At 34.9% G+C, this 22,098-nt stretch overlaps 3 protein-coding genes across 3 annotated transcripts; 1 reads left to right on the top strand and 2 right to left on the bottom strand.

Annotated features, from left to right (window-relative positions):
• Positions 1 to 2,217: 2,217 nt before the first annotated feature.
• On the bottom strand, positions 2,218 to 3,068 carry LOC137831978 (thioredoxin-like protein YLS8). Its single transcript, XM_068639916.1, has 2 exons — positions 2,818 to 3,068; positions 2,218 to 2,664 (listed from the first exon to the last, which is right to left on the bottom strand). Exons 1-2 carry the CDS (start codon positions 3,049 to 3,051, stop codon positions 2,356 to 2,358), a joined length of 543 nt encoding a protein of 180 aa, XP_068496017.1. The 5' UTR covers positions 3,052 to 3,068; the 3' UTR covers positions 2,218 to 2,355.
• Positions 3,069 to 5,967: 2,899 nt separating this feature from the next.
• Positions 5,968 to 9,476, bottom strand: LOC137833536 (lysine-specific demethylase JMJ13). The gene is made up of 9 exons (XM_090303696.1): positions 9,287 to 9,476; positions 8,528 to 8,684; positions 8,223 to 8,442; positions 7,991 to 8,044; positions 7,834 to 7,913; positions 7,447 to 7,724; positions 6,737 to 7,132; positions 6,362 to 6,537; positions 5,968 to 6,210 (listed from the first exon to the last, which is right to left on the bottom strand). The coding sequence occupies exons 1-9, from the start codon at positions 9,474 to 9,476 to the stop codon at positions 5,998 to 6,000; spliced, it is 1,764 nt and encodes a 587-aa protein (XP_090159822.1). The 3' UTR covers positions 5,968 to 5,997.
• Positions 9,477 to 13,808: 4,332 nt separating this feature from the next.
• Positions 13,809 to 21,563, top strand: LOC137831973 (DEAD box RNA helicase family protein). The gene is made up of 8 exons (XM_068639905.1): positions 13,809 to 14,018; positions 14,238 to 15,523; positions 16,312 to 16,533; positions 16,869 to 16,937; positions 17,473 to 17,742; positions 17,842 to 18,192; positions 19,611 to 19,888; positions 20,060 to 21,563. The coding sequence occupies exons 2-8, from the start codon at positions 14,261 to 14,263 to the stop codon at positions 21,147 to 21,149; spliced, it is 3,543 nt and encodes a 1,180-aa protein (XP_068496006.1). The 5' UTR covers positions 13,809 to 14,018; positions 14,238 to 14,260; the 3' UTR covers positions 21,150 to 21,563.
• Positions 21,564 to 22,098: the final 535 nt, after the last annotated feature.

The following is a 22,098-nucleotide window of genomic DNA, read 5'->3' as shown; positions in this document are numbered from 1 at the left end:
TTTTATTAACAATTTTATGTCAATTTATTTTTTAAAGGAAAATTATTTTTAAAAAATACCAATAAATTTTATAATAATGTTGTTAAAAATTTCAATTACGTCAAAATTAATAACAAGAAATCTATTGATAGTGTTATGTAAAGAGTATCTAATAAAAACACGCTCTGTTTTAATTTTTTTTATTAAAAATTATATTAACATTTACCAGACATCCTCATATTTTAAAGTATTTCAATATATGGTTCTCTTTTTCTCTATAACTCATAAAAAGTGTTTTATTGCAATATTTACAAAAATATGACGACAAACAGAATATAAAGTTTCACCTCACATATTTTTAGCCAAGTTTAATAAAAACTTGGGAGCATAACTTTCACCATATTAAGTAAATTTCTATTTTTTTCTTTCATCTACACCATTAGATTAAAGACTTTATGGAGGTGTTGTTTCATGAACAATACCATTAGTTTCAAACAATAGTCACTCATTTCTAAAGACATATTTTCCATATTTATTAGAAATTGTAGACTTAATTTTCGTTATTTTTAATTGATTTTCTACCTCCACTTTGTACATTTTGATTTTATCAAATAATTCATGTGTGTGATTTATTAAATACACACAATATCTTGAGAAATTATTGATAAAGTTAATAAAATAATTTTTAGCACCACGTATTAACACATCATTACTATCATACACATTATTGTGAATCAATTCAAATAAATTACTTTCCTTTTTCATAAATGTACTGAAAGACTTTTATGGTTGCTTTGCTTGAACACATGTTTCACATTTTTGCTTCAAACCAATACAAGATTTGGGAATAAGATTAAAAGGCATCATTCTTCTAATAACATTTAAGTTTACTACTACCATGTTACATATCATAACTTTCAACAATTGTTATAATTAAACAAGGACTATTATATATTTTATTAGGAGAGAAAGGCATATAAGACTCAACTTAAATAAATCATTACGAATATACCCTTTACCAATAAAAACACCCTGAACAGTAATAACAACCTTGTTGGACTCAAAGACAACTTCAAAATCATAAAAGCACAAGCATGATATCATGCAAAACAAATTCATCATATGTATATTGTCTGGTTGAAATCCCTTTTCTCTTCATTAAGACAAAAGCAGATGGATTTGAGGCTGCAATTGGAGAAACAATTATTGCATATACCTGAAATATTACAATGAAACAATAACCATGCAAGTATGGAGATGTATGGAAAAAGCTCTGCATTGTGCCTATAATTACTAGGATGTAGTACTTATTTATACCTGTTGGGCAACTTCACTTAATGTCCATTAGCTTTAGCTTAAAGAGCTATAGTAAATAATAGGCACTTGTACAGTCAAAACTACTTATGAGTAGGACTGATGATGCTTTCCATGACATTCTAACATGAGTAGGGGGAAAATATGTAACTTTATAACATGTTTATGAGGAGAGAATATATTTTTATGTGATCAATGGAAGGACATGTAGCTATGTTTTAGCTATGATCACAATATTGTTTGTGTTTGCAATCATCACCCACTGATACAGTAAAACAATAATGTTACTTTATAAACAGCACATTTATGAAACGCATGGTAGTCAATAGTGCACTATAGTATAGCAGAGTAGCAGAGAACAGAACAGCACTGGGCTACTACTGGATTCAAATAGTGGAGCGGTTGACAATAGCAGCCATTGCTGCTGTAATATCAGTTTTTCGTGAGCTATATCACTGCTACCATGATATATGCTTCAAAATTATTTAGTCCGTGTTATAATACTTAAAATAGCAGTCAACATGTTTCCACTATAGTATCTTCAAAGATGAATTCCACATGCCACCATTTGAGATCGGTAACTACGATGTAGTTTTTTTATCAATTCATGTTTGCATTTATAAGCTGTATCATATCTTGAATTTTTAAGAACCTTTCCTCTCCATTCCATGTTTCAAGTGTCTAGGTTTTCATAGGAAAGAACCTTTTATCTCAATACCTATTTCATATTACCACTCAAACTCATTAAACTGTATGAAACAGATAGCATCTATTAAGTTTCAAATCTTAAACGAAAAAAGCAGATTGGGAACTATATTCTGTGTATGTTTTCTGCAACTATTTATTTATAAGAACTTAAAACAGCCACAAAAAGTACTAAAATGTAAGACATTCCTAATAGAATGTTGTAGTAGAAACAAAATGTAAACATTAAAAACACTCAGTTCCAGATTTTTATTTATAAAACGTAGCAAGTTCCGATAACAAACAACAACAAGCAGGTATTGCTGCCAAAAGTTTGACAGAGTAATTCGTTTGTTTTACTTTACAGATCAGCTTGAATCAGTAGCGATATTTGGTGGAGTAATCTTTGGGAGCGATAACAAGACCACGACCCTTCCTCGCACCGCGGTAGACGGTCTCGACAATGTCGATGAACTCCTGCTTGTCCTTCAGAGCCCAATTGATCTTGTTGTTGTTGCCAGTACCAAGATCGATCATGATGTGCTTGTTCCTGAAGAAGAACATGACAGTTGAAGGATCGTAGAGCTCGTACATGGTGTTGAAATCCGGCACTTCTGTTATATCCACCAGGTATATCACCGCGAAGTTCTTTAAAGTCTCCGCTACCGACGCCAACACCTCATCCATCTATTCTCCCAATTTCATCACAAATAATTGCAATTCAAATCAAAACCAGCACAGTTCACAATATGCAGTTTAATCGAGTTAAAATTCACCATTCACAATTCATAATACGAAACAGCATGAAATTCAAAATTCACGATATAAAATTGAAATTACCTGCATGCAGGTTTCGTCCCAATCGTGACCGAATCGGATGATGACGAGACGCTCTTCTTCGGCAAGAATTGCTTGATCCACGGCCCATCCTGAGTGCAAATGAGGTAACAGATACGACATCTTCTTCTTCTTCTTCTTCTTAATTTCTTGGAACCCTAATTGATTCGGTTTCAGCTTTCGACTCAAACACAACAGATATTGATTTTGATTGGAGGCAACTGCTTCCTCCACCATATCACTGCACCCAGGAAAAGACAAAAATATCCTTAAAAAAAATATACATATAAAATTACATTTCACACCTCCTTTAATCCTTTTCTGAAACATAATAATCTTTTTCAGATAATTTTTTTTGGAATGTATTATTTTTAATTCTGGATTTTTTTATCTAGGGATTTTGATTTTTTGTTTTCAAATTTTATATCCAGAACACAATAATCTTTTTTAATATACTTTTCCAGAATTCATTATTTTCAATTCCAAATTTTTATTTTCAAAATAAAGGATATTTTCGGAATTTTTGAAATTGTGTTGTGTGCAGGAAGCAATTGTCTTGATTGGATTGTGAATTTTATTGCTTTATGCATTGGGCTTGAACTGGTAAGCCCAATCAATTAACGTTTTATTTTATTAAATATAACTTTTTTTTTGTTTATATACTTGTTGTTATACACTTTCAAAATAATTAAAATCTGAAAAGAATAATAACCTTAATTTCTGATTATAATCAAAAGTTATTTGGAACAGTTTTTCATAAAACTTACTACTTATTAAAAATGATTTTTTTTATTATAATAAACCAGTGCAAATCCACTTCTACTCTTAATCATACTATTTGCAATTAATAAAGGAATCGGTTGAGCAATTATCAAGCAGCAATTGTTGAAATTGAGAAAGACTGAGACTGACACTCATTGTGCTCAGAAAAGTGCATTATCTAGATAGGATTTCACAATTTGTATAGGCATCAGAGGAGAACCATTAATCTTGGAAGAATTTCAACTTAAGCACTAATATGATAAGTATTTTGGTAAGGAGTTTTTAAATCATGATTCTCCCTTTTCCATTTTACTTCTCATGAATAATCATTCGGGTTGTTGAGAGGTTCAACCTTGCAGCTTTGGAGTTCTTGATGTCCAAGCAACCACGTGGCAACCTAGGAGCAGCTCATACAGCCGGTGCTCCTGTTGCTAACATATTTGTAGACGTGGAGAAGTTTCAGAGTAGATTCCAGGAAAAAGCTTCTAAGTCTTCTAAGGTTAGCTTGAAATGTAATGGGGGAAGCAAGAATGGACATAACAAAATTGTGTTCATTATGCTAAAACTTCCATGCTTGCATTCCTTACTCAATATTCATTCTCCACTTCGTGCATTAACTAGAGTACATTTCTTACAGGAAACCGACTGCCTGAGAAGCCTTCAGTTACTACTAAAGGACAGAAAAACACAAAAGAAACTGATCATGAATCATATGAGAATCAAAATAGCCCTATTAGACGAGGACTACCAATGGTTACTGCAGTGGCTACAGTTCAAGTACAACATAAAGTTGGGTCAACACATGAGTTGCAAGAACATGTGGGTTTCTCTTGCTCTGGATATTGTTAATAGCTCTTGGTTGCAGTGCATGCTGGCAGCAGCTACATGGTATATAACTGGAATGGCAATTACAGAACTTTTGGCCTATATTGGAAATAAAAATAGATAAAAGTACAAATTAGGTACTTTAAAGTTTAGTAGCAAAGATATAGATACAAGTAATAAGCTGTATATAAAATTACACATGAATCACAGTAGATTATGTATAACAACTTCTCCATTAAGAATTCCATACTTCATCAATTCGACTCTCAGCTTCTTCTGAAACTCTGGCGTGAAGTATCATCTCAGACTTGTTGGGATTTAATATTGACCACTTTTGTGCAGCTTTGCCCCCACATGTCTCGCAGGTGACTTTGTTCACTTTCCTTAAATATCGAAAACGCAATATTTTGGTGAACGCGTATAACCAATTTTTGTCCTTATATTTTGGATATCACTACATGTTTCACAAAGCTTTCACAGCTGTGCTAGGCCACAAATACGCATGGCACAAAGTTCATAAAGTTTTAGAATTGAGCACGCAAAGTTTGTTGGTTGCTACGATTAATATCTGATATTAACTAATGATAAACCCTTGTGGCCTTGAGGAAATGCTATCCCATTTTCTTTCACTCTGTTCTGTATTTTCGTACAAAAATTCTGTTTATATCAGTTTGCTGTTTTAAAAATCTGGTAAAAGCATTGTTTACTATATTTTAAAAAAATATACATTTATAACCCCAACACAAGCCACACTGATATACATTTATGGACACAACACTCAACACTGATATGAGAGCATGTGAATTGAAAATGGTTGGAGTTTCTTATTCCACAGGAGCGAAATCATACTCCAGCTTCCCAGTTCATTTTCTAATCTTCAACTCTACATCAGGTTTATTGGTGAAAACTTGGAATGGAGACAACTTTCGTTGATTCTTTACTCATGTTTTTTATTGTTGTTTTGATTCTAAATTCTCATCTTGCCTAAGTTACTAATTGGGGAAACCTATTAAACTTCTCAAACTTACTTTGAAGCTTAAAATTTCAGATTTCCAAGTTAGCTACTGCTGGTTTTTGCCCAATGTTGGTCATTAACGAATCTCTTAAAGTACAAAAAAATCTTTCAGCTGTTACCTGGTGCATGATAGAGTAGTAGTTCTAACCATGTTATATTTGAGATAGCAAACACTAGAGTTAAGACAGAGTGATAAACATTTTATTTTTATTTTTTTTTTTATTTTTTTTTTTTATCAGCAGTGATAAACATTTTATACCAAACAAAGTTAATAAAAGACTATAATTCCTTCGTCGAGTTACTGTATCAACAATGTTTGAGAACAAGGACAGTCTTCTCAACATATAGTGCATCCTGCTAACAAATTTCAGAAATAATACTAAATAGAAGGAATGAAAAAGGCTAAACTAATCTACAGTATGCAACTTTTTTTTTAACAAATAAACCAGGAGAAATCTGAATCAATCTGACTAGAGGCTATCCTGTGAATTCACTAAGAAGGTTAATAGCTTATTTTACTTGTTCAGACTCAATTGTTAGAAGTTGTCCATAGATTTTGTTGCAGGAATTAATTCATAGAATCAATTTGATTTCCGTTTTCTCAGGTTATAAACGATTTCTGGCCTATTGGTACCCTTCACAGATGGAAGCCCATAGTTTCTCCAATGCAGCATTCTTGTCTTATTTTCAACACTGTGCTTAATGCAGTCAGCTATTTTTGTTTTCGGTTTAGATGCTGCCCCTGGAGAATTAGCAGTTCCCCTTACACTGTTTTCTTCGTGCCAAGGATGATCCTGCTTTCAGTTTTAATTTAGAAAAGGGAAACGAATTAGACACCTTTAAATAAGCAGCCTCAAGATAAAGTAAAATTGAATGCAATATATTTGTGATGCAAGCAAAGAATGGTATATTTGAAGATTCTGAAGTGTCAGTCCCAATCCATACCTCAAGATGTTTGATGCATTCATTTCTGTAACAGGAGAAAATACTTGATAGAGAGAATGTCTCGTTGCACTTTTTTTCCTGTTGAAAACTTTTGGCGGCTTCTTCGAGTTCGAAAATGTCATTCCTTTTGAAAATAGAATAAAATCTTCCACATATACAAGTATGTGGTGCAATGTCTACATGACATAATAAACAGCGCCAAAAAAACATGTCATTAAGAACCAAATCATCTTGTTCCTAGCAAACTGAAAGTTAACACGTCTCAAAGCATCATGAAGTCTACATCTAAGACGTCATTGAAAGCAAGTTAGCCTATCAATTACTGAAGCAATTGGAATAACAATACTCAAAATGAATATATTAATGTTGTCTTACCATGGAAAAGACAAATCGGATGAGAAAAGCAGTATTTGCACAGCAGGTAAGCTACATAACAATCCCTGTGGCATATGCGGCATATCACCAAACCTGATGTATTGGAAGACCTTTGCAAGTTTCTTGAACTCTTCTGTTGCAAAAGGTATGTCATATAAAATTGCATAAGATGCAAGAAAGGCTGCACTATAGCATTATAAGATGCTTTGTCTTCAGGCTTGTTCTTGGAACTTCTGACCCTTGAGGACTTGTAAACAAACATTGCTTCTTTACAAAGAATTTCCTCATATGGAATTAAAGGCATCATTCTGAGAAGTGCATAACGCCTGCTAGCTGCAGCTCCAAGAGGAAACCACTCATCATTAGCAAAGTTTACTGCTTCTCCACAGTTAAAACCTAGGATCAACAAAAAAAAATCAAATAATTAATAGAATTTAGATGGGAAGTATTGACAATATAAAAGGGTTTTCCACGATTATCCTACTATAATTTGTCATCTATGGTGAGATTGTGTACTTTTATAAGAGTTACTTTAGAAGTTATACTTAAAATTATCTCTGATTACATTTTAGAATATAAAATCTTTACCCTGATCATGCCTGAAAATCAAACTGTAATCCATGTCTAAAACTTCAATTTGTATAATTGTATGTCAATGAAAATGCGCAGTCAATTTCACAGATTCGCCTGTGAAGAGAATGAAATATTACCATGACTAAATCCAGCATGATATGCTCTAGGAAAGGTGATGATAAACTCTCCTGGATTCTGTACAGCCTTGTAAACTTCCACATCATGTTGTAGCATGACATTTGGTGGGAACATGGTTGTTTTTTGTGCAAGAAATCTGAAAGCTCCATCCTCTCCATGTTTTGTTAAGATCTTATTGCAATACACATGTTGTAAGACAATCTTTTCAAATTGAGAGGCTGCATAGCCAGGCACGCCGTACCAAGTTTTACTTGCACCTGAATGATTATAATTTATGCTGCAAAGAATACAGAAATATATATATATATATATATATATATATAGGTTAAAATTAAAATATGATCAATGAATAGGGAAGTGGAAAAGAAGACAGTTCTCAGATGTACCTGTACAAATAATGATCTTCTACATGCCATGCAAACATACTGAACAGCATTCCAATGTAAAGCATAGGATCAGTTATTCCCTGAAATTTAGAAATGGAATTAGAAAGAAAAAATTGTAACTTTTGAATTCATTAGGTTTCCAACATTGTTGTCTTACTGGAATTTCCATGTCAACTAAACGTAGCGGCGATTGCAGTAGCCGTGAGAAATTCTGAAAGCAAATGCAAAATATTATAAAAGAATAAATACCTGCATGAAAAATGTTACTGCAAATAACAATCAATATATTAACTTCTATTAGCAGACTCTAATTTTTGAGAAGCAATGTATGACAATAAAAAATATGACACAAAAGAGAAATGGAGTAAGCATAAAGTCAGTAAAACAACCTTCAAATTCCATTTACTTGTCCCAAGCCTGTCATCAGGATCACATGAAAAGGCACTACCTTCAACATTGATTCCATACTCAACTTTTCCCTTCTTTCCATGCATCATCTCGTGCCAGAACTCCTTTTCCACACATGAAGAAGGAAGACCTCCAGAACAATGAAATCTACTGAAAAAAGTCTTGTTTGCAAGAGCCTCAAATTCCTCATACGTATATTTTCTAGTTGAAACAGTGGCAACCAACAATTATGTTATTTTACATAAATTAAGCAGTACAAAAGCTTAAAAGCATGATATTATTTTACCTGCCACTCATTGAAAAGGTTATTGCATCCTTCTCATTCCATTTAGAAAGACGGAGAGGCTGTAAGTTTGTTTCAAACTTGAAATCCCTTTTCTCTTTCATTAAGACAAAAGCAGGTGGATTTGAGGCTGCAATTGGAGAAACAATTTTGCACATACCTGAAATATGACAATGAAACAATAACCATGCAAGTAAAATAAGAAGAAAAAATAAATACAGAAAGTAATTGTTAGAATAAGTAATTCTGGTTTAAACCAAATCCTTTTAGTTTGTAACTTGAACACTTTGAGGAAGAAGACCAAAAGTAATTACATACAGAATTGGTAATGTCAGTAAGTAGCATCCTAGTAAGCTTAGGAGGACAAACACAATGGATGTTAGAGGGTCAAATATTAAAGGGTATGTAACTTTACATTTGAGTGGAAACAGAGAGTTTTCCTTTCAATTGTAAAGGAAAGTGACACATGCATGCCAGCTGCAATTCTATATCTATCTAATTCCCTCATTTTCCCCCTCCCACACCTCTAAAAGAATCTTGCCATTTCTGTTTGCTAGATTAAAATGATTATACTAATCAGCATCTGAATAAGGCCAAAAATGCCAAATTAATTTATACACCATACTAAATATGACATCAATTTCTTATACAAAGGAAATTTTGGTATAAACTTTTCAATGAAAGATCAAGCCCTTACCTCATAAAAACAATGTAAACTACCTGTAATTAAAAGAAAAAATCCATAACCTACTATCACATTACCATATTTAGAAGCCTCAGGAGCTATTTTCTGCAGATAAACTGAAGGATGGTCAAACTCATGCTCTGATGGGTAGTAAGTTGGACACTCTGGAATCCTATTGGTCCATTCTAGATCAGCTAAGTCATTTTTGGTCAGTTTGTTGGTGCCATGTCTGGTTGCTGGCTGAGTAATTGAACTTTTACCAGCCATTGTTCTTCCTCTTCTTCCACATCTGAAAGCATTTGGTGCACCCATTTTATTTGGTCGTTTTATATATCAAGGATTACTAGCATCTAATTCTTCTTCAGGGACACCAGTGTCCAACCTTGGAGGTCTTTTCTCCAGCCTAAAATATATTTAACAATTATTATGAAAATTGGACATTAATCACTATAAAAATTCACTTGATTGCAACAATGAAGCTAACTTAACAAAATTGGAGAAATTAAATAGATGGGTCTTCATGTGATGAAAAGCATAATTACAGTTGTTATTTTCTACCTCAGATGGTTCAGAAAGAATGATTATGAATAAACTTACTTTTTTTAGAATAAAAAGATTTCTTGAGATTATCTACATTAAGTGAAAGAAGAGTTCCCTTGATCAATTTGCAAGAACTTCACTACTACTGCAATATTTTGAACCATTTTGCTTTCATTTTGGATTCCTTTCCAAACAAATCTTAAGTAATAATGGCATAAAATATTGTTGCTTCAAAATGGCCATGATCCAAGCATTTAATTCACTAAATTCCAACACCCTTTCCCCTTAGAAGGAGAGTAATACATTACTAGGGGCACCAAACATTACACGGGCAAATCGATATAATCTTGAAAATCTGGCATTCAAAACAGGGTTTTAATGTTTCATGATTTCCTTATCTAATGATGAGAAGAATTGAAAAGGAGATACTAGAAACTAGGAAGACTGTTGTTTATGGTGACTAAATAGAATAAAATCCTTTATTAATATTTTCTCTTAAGACAGAATGCAAAGTGATGTTATTACATATAAACAACTTTTGTATTTCTTTCCTGTGTACAGTTTCAAATGCAAATATTATATATGAATGAATGTTTTTGTTTGTATTAACGCAGCAAGGAACAGAAGAGAACACGATTACATACTTTCAAAATGCAGGAAACGTTGTAGCACAGACAGTCATGAGAATTAGGAACATTCAAAATGCAGAAAACATATTGAGGAAGAAGAGTGGAGTTATTGCCAAAAACTTTCCCAGTCAGTTAAATGCGGTTATTCCATTAGGTGGTTGAGACACGATTATATATATATACATGGTTTAAAACCAAATAAGTAAAAAATAAATATTCAGTTTAGTTTCTTTAAGAAGATAATTTACTAGTGTCAAAGGTTTGTGCGGCCGAAGACCCAATTCGAAGAAGCGGAAGAACTGCAATTGCTGTTGCATTACATTCACAGACCCCAAGACTAAAGATAAAGCAGGTTCTTCACTATTTTTCACGTAGGGGGTAAAGGTGTATGCATAAAACTAAACAGTGTGACATTGGACAATAAATAAATGTTCTTGACCTGCGCAACTCTTTTGACATGACATCATACTTAAGATAAGTAGCTTCTTGCACATTTGAGCAAAGCGCAGGGGCAATTTTCAACATGTTTTTTTAAGGGATCTTAGAAGTTTACAAAATGTTGTGATTCTGAAAGTATAAAACAAATCTTTATAAGTTATAAGTCTTGGATATGTAGTTAAAATTGTTTAATGTCTATGTATGATAAACCATACAACCTGTTTTTGAGTCAACTTAGATCCAGGTTGGGCTGAATCAAGTTAAGTTTATGTTGGATCGAATTGGGCTGAATCAAGTTAAGTTTATGTTGGATCGAATCAAGTTGGGATCACGTTGGATCGAGTTGAGTTAGGTCCATATTGGTTCACGTCAGATTGAGTCATTTTAATCCCACCTCTGGCCAAGTCAATTTGGTCCACCTTAGGCTTAATCTAGTCGGGCCCACCTCATACTTAATGAAGTCGAGTCTGAGTCAAGGAGGGCCACCTCAAGTTGGGCAGATTCTCCTTGCACCATATCATTTTTAATTGGTACCCAATCACACATAGGAAAAGTCTAATCTACCCTTAATGAATCTGAAAATATCTTAAAATGTGATAAGCACCCAATCTCATGCACCCAACCCTATTCTTCTTCTTCTTCATTTGTGCTTGAAGCAGCAGCCGCAGCCACCCTCGGCCACTGTCGTCTCCATTGGTTTCCTTCACCATCAGTGAGCTTCATCATCGCAGGCAGAGTAGCAGTCGCCACCGTCAGCTTCTGAAGTCGGAGAAGGAACCATCGTCGGAGAAAGGTACTCTGTCATGCCTACTGGATATTTTTATCCATAATTCATTATTGAGTTCCGCACTTTTTTATCCATAGTTCACTATTGCATTCCGGATATTTTTATCCGTAGTTCAGGACTGGCTTTTGGATATTTTTACAGTTGTGGAAGAATGGTCTCTGGATATTTTTATTCGCAAGGGGTATTTGACTTGTGGACAAAATTTTCCGTAGTGTTGTTGTTGTTGTTCTGCGGATATGGTTATCCGTATTAGTGTTAGATAGTTTAGGGCACTTGGCTTCTATGAACTTTTTTTCATTTGTTTTTTTATACTATATGTGTTATAATTTTTTATATATGTTGGATTGAATGTTATTTTGTTATATATGTTGTAAGATAGTGCATACTAGAGGTGGAGGTAGTTCTAGAAGATGGTGCGAACTAAAGCTTCACACAACAATGAACTTCCTCTACCTCAACATACAATATTTTTCAAAATGAAGAAGACAAGGGCATGATCGGATTTTAAAAAGTTCGTCAGGTGTCAGTCACAATTAATTGGGTGCAGGAAGCAATTGCCCTCAAGTTGACTCAAGTCAAGTCCATGTCAAATTAAGTGGTTGAGCTTGATCGAATTCAATTTGGATTAATATTTCAATTAAATTGTAAATAGTAAAAATTAATTAAGAATCAAATTATAATTAATGTAAAGTATTTAGGGTTCAATATGACTTCTATAACATTTTAAGGATTAGTGTAATCCTAAAAAATATTTAATAATTAATTGAGGTATTTATAGGTCAAACTCATTATGGTCGTAACCCTAACCCACTATGTGTGGGACTTTAAGGGTTTGAGTTTTTTCAACCCACCCAATTGGGCTAATAAAATGAGACTTATTTTGCTAGGAGTGAGTGAGTGTGGATTCATGGAAAATAAGTCAAATGGACAACTCTAACAAAATTCGATGCTTATAAAATTAAATTTCATTATTTATTGTTTAAGCACAAAATAAAAAAAATATTAAGAGCTTGATGAACTTTTTAAATAATAATAATTTTTTTATGACTATTATGTATACTTAATTATTTCAGTTTTATATGTGATTGAAATTTATAAGTGTTCTTATTACATTGTTTCAACATTACAAAACCTATTATTTGTGTATAATTATTTTCATGTATATAATTTTTTATAACTTTAACATACACTATAATAACCTTCTTAATTATTTTATAATATTTTAAAGACTAAAAAAATTATTAATATTTAAAATAATTTATATTATTAATAAATAATTCATAAAATGGTATTTAGTTAATTATCAAAACTTTAGTTATTAACTTTAAAATCTAGTTGGAGTTAAAATACAAATTTATTATTAATGATATAAATTACTTATAATAATAATAATTATTTTTAAAATAGTATATAATTTAATTAATATAGTCATTTGATTATTTTTTTATTTAAAATTAGTTTTTATTTAATATTTTTTTTAAAATAATAACTAATTTTTTATTTATATTTATACCATTTATCATTATAAAAGATGTGCACACGCGTCTATACTTGTTTTCACCAATAAAGTATAATTTGTTTATATATAAAATGTTTTTTCTTCTACTTTCTAAAGTATCAATAAAGTAATTTAATAACTAGTTCTTATTATTTTTATATTAAGCTATTTATTTTACCAATTTTTTGTGATATTTATTTTTCTACATCAAAATTAAACTTCAATAATCTATATTTTGTAGTATTTTTTAACCATTACTTTAATTAACATATGATGTCTACTTAAAAATATAGTATCTTAATATTATTTTAAATTTGATTGAAAATATAATAAAATGTTGTCCAACATGAATATTAAAAGATAGCAATATAAAAAAGAAGTTCATTTGTGAATAAAATACTTACAAAAAAATAAAATTAACTAAAAAGTAAATTTATAAATACTCCAAAATATATTTTATCAATAAAATAAAACAAAACTAACCAATTGATTTTATTTAAAAATAAAACTTAAATAGATAATTTTAAATATAAATTTCAATATATAGGTTCATATTATTGAAATAATGACCTGCTTGTTGAACCAAAAAATATCACAAGGGAACTATCAGCGGTTGAGATGTGATCGGTTGCTCAGTTGTTAAAATAATATTCAGTGGACCCAAGGGAACATTGGACAATAAGAACCGTTGATAAGAGTTACTTTCCAATCATATGGTCCCTTGTATTTGAGCTTAAATTGCACACCTGCATCTATATATGTACCTCTTCCGTCTGTTCAACCCTAACCCATTACGCTGCCTCTGTTTTTGCCTTTTGCTTTTGCACGATTTTTTCTTCATCTCATAGCATAACTCCAACATGCCAAATCACCATTAGCAACATACCTCTTAGATTCTCACTCATATTTAACCCAAGGTAAGTTTTCTTCTGCACTCTTCTTCCAAATCATAATCTTATATTCTAGGGTTCTTGGACTTTTTCTTTCTTTCTTTTTTTCTCTAAGGATTTTATAATCCTTGATTAAACAATCAGATTCTGATGGTGTTAAATTAGAATCAAGTTTGTTAGGTATTGTATTTCGGTAGGATTTGAATGTGTTGCGCGTGTTGTTTGAATTCTGGTTATTGATTGCAGAGATATACATATACGAATTTGTTATGGCAACAGCGGAGGCAGCTCCTGCAGGGCTTGGCCCTAGATATGCACCCGATGACCCTACTCTTCCACAACCGTGGAAGGGATTGATTGATGGCAGTACTGGTCTTTTATACTATTGGAATCCTGAAACCAATGTCACGCAATATGAAAAACCTGCCCCCTTAACGCCACCCTTGCCTGCGCCTGTGGCTTCTGCACCGAGCTTGGCACCTATACCTGTGGCTCACACAATGCAGGCTGGTGGGATGGGGCCGCAACATGGACAACAGTTAATGCAAGGGCAACCCTCGCAACAGCAGGTGGGTCACCTTGCCCAACAGCATGGGCAATCGATGCCGCAACAGCAGCAGCAGAGTCCCCATATGGTGCAGGCCACTCAGCAGAAACCCTCTCAGGGTCCCCAGTCTTCCCAGCAGCAGAACTCACTGATGACACAGTCAGGGCCGCAACCCGGGTTGCATCAAGCCAGACAGCAAATGATGCAGCCCCATGGGCAGCAAATGATGCAGCAGCCTCAAGGACAGCAAATTCAACATCAGATGCCGCCACAGGCAATCCATTCCCAGCATTTTGGGCAAGGAATGCCTCAGGATCATGGTTCACATATTGTACCTCCACAAGTACATCAGTTCCCTAACCAAAACATGCATTATATGTCATATCAGCAAAACATTATTACACCCAGGCAATCAAACTCTCAGCACATTCAGCCAAACACGGTCTCACCTGGGCAACCTAACCCCCAGCAGGTTCAGCATAGCATGCATGGTCAGCCCTTCGAAAATCAACAAACAGCATTTCCAAAGGTAGAGGAAGCGGAGTTTAAAAATGGAAGCCAGGTTGGACTTTCACCTTCCCAGTATCCACAAAGGAGTACCTTGCCTGTTCAGAATAATCAGAACCTTCCTGCTGACACAGCTTCTGGTCAAATGCCTAATGTAGGTGTCAATGCTGGCCAGCCCCAGCAATTCAGGACTGCCTTATCAGGCAGTGTGCATCAGTCGCCCTCTGCAATGCCATTGCAGCAGGGTGGATCTGATTTATATTACCAACATGGTCCTAACTTTCATAAGCAGATGAGCCCAGGAATGATGCATGGTCACCCATCCAATGTCCATCCTGCTGGCCAAAAAATGAGTCACGAGGATAATTTGCGCAGTAGAGCAGGAAACGAATATTACTATAATTCTAACAAAGATATGCCAACAATGGGTCGTCGGCAACCAGATATGACTCAAATACCCGTTCCAAGAAATCCGCAGGTACTTTTCCCCCTTAGTACAAAGTTTAAACTTGTTTCACTTTTCAATCTCTAACTCATCATTATTATTAATTTGTGTTGGTAGTTAATTGCTAGAGAAATATTATAGTTATTTCGATGCGGCCATGACTGTTTAAAATACTGATTTAATGTATGAAAGCTCCATCAGATCCTCATTTCTCTCCATAAATAGTTTTTCTTAATGAAATGGCTGCAATTAGTGATGTACTTGGCTGAAATTCATTTTCCCCTCAGAATATAGAAAAGCAATAACAGAAAAGGTCTATGTGTAAATTACCTTTATATCCTTAAATGTAATGGTGGGTGGATATGAAGGGTATATGTTTCACATTTCAACTAAAGATCACTTTCATTTTCATCTCATGTGAGAGCACTAAGTTACACGTGGTCTATCACTTTTACCAACTTTCTTCCATTTTCTCTGAAATAATATTTTGCATCCAAACTATACACCCTTGGTGCATCTTTCTGGATCAGTTAAGACACTCCTCATTAATTCCTCAAAAAGATCCAAAAATCCTAGCATCCAACTTGCTATCATTGATGCTAAAGGGAAATAATCAGCATGCCTAAAATAACCTCCATTTATTGAGACACTTAGTAGCAAGTGACTTAAGATTTTGTGTGATGAACTTCTTGATAATATGTCGTCTTTGTCAATTTTTAATCCTTTAATTTTTAAGTTGATTAGTCATAATTCTCATCAATGCTTGTTCTTTGTCGCAATTAAATATTTTCATTTTATGATTCTGTAAATCATCATTGCAGGATATGAGGGTTGGCAATGCTCCTTTTCAAAATGTAATGCCAAGTGGAAATGGAAGTGCTATTGCTGGGAATGCTATACCTAGCATGTTTGTTCCTCCAATGGGAGGACCTTCACCCCTTTCCTCTAACACTTTAATGAGGCCTTCTTATATGGGATCTTCTGAGGCTAGTGATCTTTCACCTGCTGAAATTTACTGTCAGCAACATGAAGTTACAGCAACGGTCAGTACTTTTATTGACCCTTGTAGTTTAATATCTTAGTACAAATAGCATCTAGACCAAGATTTTACAATATCCTAGGCATATTTGATATTATGATTTACTTGTGTTGTATGTTACAAATAATTAAGATGCTTCAAAATAAGAAGTGAAAGCAAAACCTATCTTTGTTCTTATATAGTGTGTAAAATAATCTTCTCAGGGGAGATTGTTATGGATAAATTCCATGGTTGTGGTTCCGTTGATTTTAGTTTTGTGTAGAATGACTTTTTTTTTTAATTTATATTTCTTGCATATTTATAATTTTTTTACATCAGTATTTATGTTTCACTGGACAGGGTGGTGACATTCCCCCTCCTTTCATGACATTTGATGCTACTGGGTTCCCTCCAGAGATATTGAGAGAGGTAAGTTTATTGTTCTCCTGTTATATGGTGTTGTATGCATTGGTGCTTCCTAGGAAAGAAATGGTTTTACTCCTTTCCCCCCATTGTTTTAACTTAAAATTTACTTTTAAACTTGTCTATTTTCGCTTGTCGCAGGTGCGATATCTGCTCCAGAGCAGGAGCATATGTCGTACGCTGCACTGCTAATCTGCTATTGGCACAATTACACGTGCAACCACTATCCTGATTTTTGGAGCCTGCATAATGGATGGTTGGAGCCTTTCTTGGGCATCTTCTATAAGGGTGGATGGCCCTCCATTCTTCAAATTTCTATGTGACCTGGGATTTGTTGCTTATTGGCTCCGCATCTTATGTCTTTTTTGCCTTTTTTAATTGCCTCAAGTTGCTTCTGTAAGCAACCATAACCTATGGGTCTTTTTTTCTTTGTTTGCTAAATTATACAAGTTGGATGCAATTTTGTGTTTTATAAATCAAATGGCATTGGATTTGTGCACCCTTCATAGGTCTGATATCTTGTCATATACTCTCATTTCAGATATATTCTGCTGGTTTCTCAAATCCAACACCAATACAGGCTCAAACATGGCCTGTTGCACTACAAGGTAGAGACATAGTAGCAATTGCCAAAACCGGCTCGGGGAAAACATTGGGTTACCTAATCCCTGCCTTCATTCTTCTTAGACAGCGACACAATAATTCTCTGAATGGCCCCACTGTATTGGTTTTGGCTCCAACTCGTGAACTTGCGACACAGATCCATAATGAGGTTATCAAGTTTGGTCGATCATCACGAGTCTCTTGCACGGTCTGTCCTAATATTTCTATCTGTTCCTTTTTGTTGAGTTTTAGCCTATTAATGCTTGCTTTTATCTTGGGGTTCATCTGATTTATTTTCCATTTGCAGTGCTTGTATGGTGGAGCACCTAAAGCCCTTCAACTGAAGGAATTAGACCGGGGAGCAGACATTGTTGTTGCCACACCCGGTCGGCTCAATGATATACTTGAAATGAAGAAAATTGACTTTGGGCAAGTTTCACTACTTGTGCTTGATGAGGCTGACAGAATGCTTGACATGGGTTTTGAGCCTCAAATCCGTAAGATTGTGGATGAGATTCCTGCACGGAGACAAACTCTCATGTACACAGCAACCTGGCCAAAAGAAGTAAGAAAAATTGCTGGTGAACTTCTTGTTAACCCTGTCCAGGTTAACATTGGAAGTGCAGATGAGCTTGCTGCAAATAAAGCTATCACACAGGTATTTATTTGTGCCGATTTATTTTAAAATATAAAGTTGATGGTAATTTTAGTTTTATCTTTTGTCTGTATTCTCAGAGTTACAAATTTGGTCAATTTGTTTTCATTTTTTGTGCTACTGTTACAAATATTAGCTTCTTCCTTTAATTTTTTTCTTTATATATTATATTCTATATCCGAGGTTCCACTTCAGGATTTAAGGATCATGTGTTAAACCTCCAAATTTGAACAAATTTATTTTCCTTGTATGAATCTTGGCTTCTTCCTATTGTTTATACTGTGTTACTATATTCTATATCTAAATATCTGATTATGGAAGTGAATTGGGACACCTGCAAACTACTTCACCTATAATGCTGAAGGTTTGATTCTTGGAGTTGTCATCACTTATTAGGGGTTTATCTAACTACTTCTAACTTGAGGGTGTCAAACCACTATGCTCGAGGGAAGGGACTGAGGATGCTTGTCTAAAATCACAAAACATTCTATATACAAGCATTGACATACTATTTCAACTCTTCAAACTCATGATTATTGTTGTTTTATTCTTTGTGGTATTTGAAGTTTTTTAAATGAGAATGCCATCAAAATAATTCTTAGAGAAGTTAGAATTCTTGATGACACTTTTGAAATTTTGGTTAATGCAACCTCTTTTTTACTAATGCCATTTAGTTTAACAAAACACTTGATCTAAAAGCATCTTCTCTATGGTCATTACGTCATGTTGACCTTCATGTGGGTTAACATAGTAATGTACTCGGGGTTTCATTGTCCTCTAAACTGTTTTGCATTTCTTTTTTGTTTATTTTCTGGAAGGACTGAGACTTGGCCCTAGAGTAAGATTGTTGTGTTTAACCTTGTGGTCATGATTAAATGGCCTGTACATGTCTGACCTTTTACCCAGACCCCACAACTATGGGAACCTTGTGCACTGAGATTTTTAAGATATCATTGTTTTGCATTTTCTGTTTTTTAGGAAGCCTTAACTTTCTTCAGCTTTGGGAAGGGGAATGTCACATGTAGTGAGTGCTTGTAAGTTTTGGGAATGGTTCACTTTTACAAAGGGTATTGCAAGCGTTATCTTTACTTAAAGAAATTAAAACAGCCTTTTAATTGTGTGAAATTTGTGTGAATGACTTTTTTTTTCTTAATTACCGTTTTCTAGGATATATTTGTTTTCTGTTGTGGCATATGGCATTGTCTATTGAGCTTATTTAGGTCTGTTTTTATTCGTTGTCATTGTGCTGCTGTTATCTTGTATTCTGACTTTTATTTACAGTCAATTAAATAATCCTTCTTTAATTTTCTCTATGGATAGATTTACTTTAATATGTTCCAAATGCAGAACATTATTTTGTTTTAGTTTCTTGGGGACTTATATTCTTTTTTGCCTTGCATATGTAATTTGTATACTTGCAGTATGTTGAATTTGTCCCACAAATGGAGAAGCAGAGGCGTTTGGAGCAGATTCTCAGATCCCAAGAACGTGGTTCTAAGGTCATAATATTTTGCTCCACAAAGAGGTTATGTGATCAACTAGCTCGTAATATTGGTCGCACTTTTGGGGCTGCTGCAATTCATGGAGACAAGTCTCAAGGTGAGAGAGACTGGGTTTTAAGTCAATTCCGGACTGGCAAGTCACCAATTCTGGTTGCCACTGATGTTGCAGCTCGTGGGCTTGATATTAAGGATATAAGGTTAGCCTCTTTGTGGTAAAGAATATAAATGAATGGGTCATATTATGGAGTTTTTATGTTACTTTTGCATGTGCTAGATAATGATGAACCTTTTGTTTAGCACCTTGGGGCCTTAGCTTCAGGAGTTTTTTTATGATTCATTGTAGTTGAACTTGTGAATTTATGTTATAGGGTGGTTATCAATTATGATTTCCCCACTGGAATTGAGGACTATGTACACCGAATAGGAAGAACTGGAAGAGCAGGTGCTACTGGAGTGTCATATACCTTTTTCTCTGAGCAGGACTGGAAACACGCAGGTGACTTAATCAAAGTTTTGGAGGGTGCTAATCAGCATGTGCTTCCAGAGTTAAGACAGATGGCTTTGCGTGGGCCTTCAAACTTTGGAAAGGAACGGGGTGGGATGAGTCGGTTTGATTCTGGTGGTGGGCGTTGGGAGACTGGTGGTCGTGGTAGCATGAGAGATGGTGGCTTTGGTGGCCGTGGTGGCATTAGGGATGGTGGCTTTGGAGGTCGTGGGGGTGGCATGAGGGATGGTGGTTTTGGGGGCCGTGGGGGTGGCATGAGAGATGGTGGCTTTGGTGGTCGAGGTGGTGGCATGAGGGATGGGGGATTTGGTGGACGTGGTGGCGGCGGCTTTGGTGGACGTGGTGGCATGAGGGATGGAGCTGGTGGAAGAGGTGATTACTTTCCTGGTAGGGGCAACAGGGGTAGGGGATCTGGTGGTCCTCGCGGTGGTCATGTTGGTTGGGGTAGGGGTGAACGTGGTATGGATGACCGTGGACTGGGACGTGGCCGATTTGACAACAGAAGGGATGTTTCTTACAAAAATAGAGGCAGAAGTTATAGTCGTAGCCCAGAAAGAGTCCGAACATGGGATTATAGTAGAAGTAGCAGCAGAAGCCGTAGTAGAAGCAGGAGCAGGAGTTGGAGCAGGGGTCGTAGTCGCAGTCGCAGCTGGTCCCGTGGACGAAGTTACAGTCGCAGCCGGAGCAGGAGCCGGAGCCACAGCCGCAGCCCCAGTTATGATAGGCGGGATAGGTCAGTTCAACCCCTTCCTGATCAAAAGGATCTTAGGGCCCACGAGGTAGGAACTTCTGATCCAAGAATGCTTCCCTTGTCTCCTGGTCCTGGCACACAAGCGAATTCCTCTTTGGGAAATGAACAAGTCGAGCAGCAACCTGTTGTTGGTAGCTCTGATCCAGGTAATCCAGAAGCTGTAGCAGCAGACCTTAGTCATCAATCAAGTTCTGGTGTTTAGAGTCATGATTGGATTCTCGATTTTTGGAAAGGCATTTCTAACTTTTTGTCTTGAGTGGATTGGTGGGTAACCTTCCACTTAAGTTTAAGATTGTCTTTACATGGTGATTACCTTATGGCTAGAGGTTGGTTCACGGGGTAGTGCTGTAAGAAATGAGTTAAGAGTCTAATATGATATGATACTGCATCAACATTATTCAGTGAGAGTTGTTCAATTGGGTACCACAGGTGGTTAATTTTGATCAATTGGCTATGCTAGTCTATCTTACGTATCTGTCTGGTTGGTTACATTGGAGGGCATTATTTTAATATTTATATGTAGTATTAGTTGTGGAATTGGAATTAAACAAATTGTAATGAATCGATTATTGTTTTGTACTAGGCATACAGCTCAACTCACCTGACATTATGGTTATTATTGTTTGCCTTTTTCCCCTTTATTTTCTTTTATTGGTGTTAACTGGAATGTATAGGGCATTTGCAAAAGAACTGAAATAAAAAAAAATACGAATTATTAATAATACGTAATTAACTAATTCTGATGCGGCAACTTGTTCAACTCTTATACTAAAAAGGAAAATTTTTGATTTCAACGTGTTGTTTAAGGGTGGGAGAAGTTGGGAAATCTCCCATTGTAGTAAACCTTTTTTATACCTTTGGTTTTATTACTTTTTTCCCAGTACTTATATTTTTTCCTTTGTGAAGAAAAAACTTCTGTGATAAACAGAGATAGCTGGAGTAGTGGGTAAGATATTTACAGGCAAAGCAAGGAACATAATCCCTTTTGTTTTTTTTGCAGCAAGTGTTAAATTAATGGTGAGAAAAAAAAAGCATCCACTTTCTCCTTTGCTTCCTTCTGCACTTTCTTCCTGAGCAGCAGATTCATCCCATAATGTTACTCATTTTGGTATTTTCACACTGGTACTGGGGTTGTCGCCGCACTAAAAGAT

The sequence above is a fragment of the Phaseolus vulgaris genome, chromosome 6 (genome assembly GCF_051622355.1).
Source record: "Phaseolus vulgaris cultivar YP4 chromosome 6, ASM5162235v1, whole genome shotgun sequence".
NCBI lineage: Eukaryota > Viridiplantae > Streptophyta > Magnoliopsida > Fabales > Fabaceae > Phaseolus > Phaseolus vulgaris.
Note: the sequence above shows the minus strand (reverse complement) of the source record. Positions and strands in the feature narration are given on the sequence as shown.

Bases quoted from the DNA above. Each gene is read 5' to 3' on its own strand.
- LOC137831978 (XM_068639916.1), bottom strand. From the start codon at position 3,051: ATGGTGGAGGAAGCAGTTGCCTCCAATCAAAATCAATATCTGTTGTGT. The intron at 2,665-2,817 runs GTAATTTCAATT...TTGGGAGAATAG, and splicing joins GGGACGAAACCTGCATGCAG to ATGGATGAGGTGTTGGCGTC.
- LOC137833536 (XM_090303696.1), bottom strand. From the start codon at position 9,476: ATGGCTGGTAAAAGTTCAATTACTCAGCCAGCAACCAGACATGGCACC. The intron at 8,443-8,527 runs GTAAAATAATAT...TGTTTCAACTAG, and splicing joins ACCTTTTCAATGAGTGGCAG to AAAATATACGTATGAGGAAT. The intron at 8,045-8,222 runs GTTGTTTTACTG...ATTTGCTTTCAG, and splicing joins CAAGTAAATGGAATTTGAAG to AATTTCTCACGGCTACTGCA.
- LOC137831973 (XM_068639905.1), top strand. From the start codon at position 14,261: ATGGCAACAGCGGAGGCAGCTCCTGCAGGGCTTGGCCCTAGATATGCA. The intron at 16,534-16,868 runs GTCAGTACTTTT...TTCACTGGACAG, and splicing joins AACATGAAGTTACAGCAACG to GGTGGTGACATTCCCCCTCC. The intron at 19,889-20,059 runs GTTAGCCTCTTT...TTTATGTTATAG, and splicing joins CTTGATATTAAGGATATAAG to GGTGGTTATCAATTATGATT.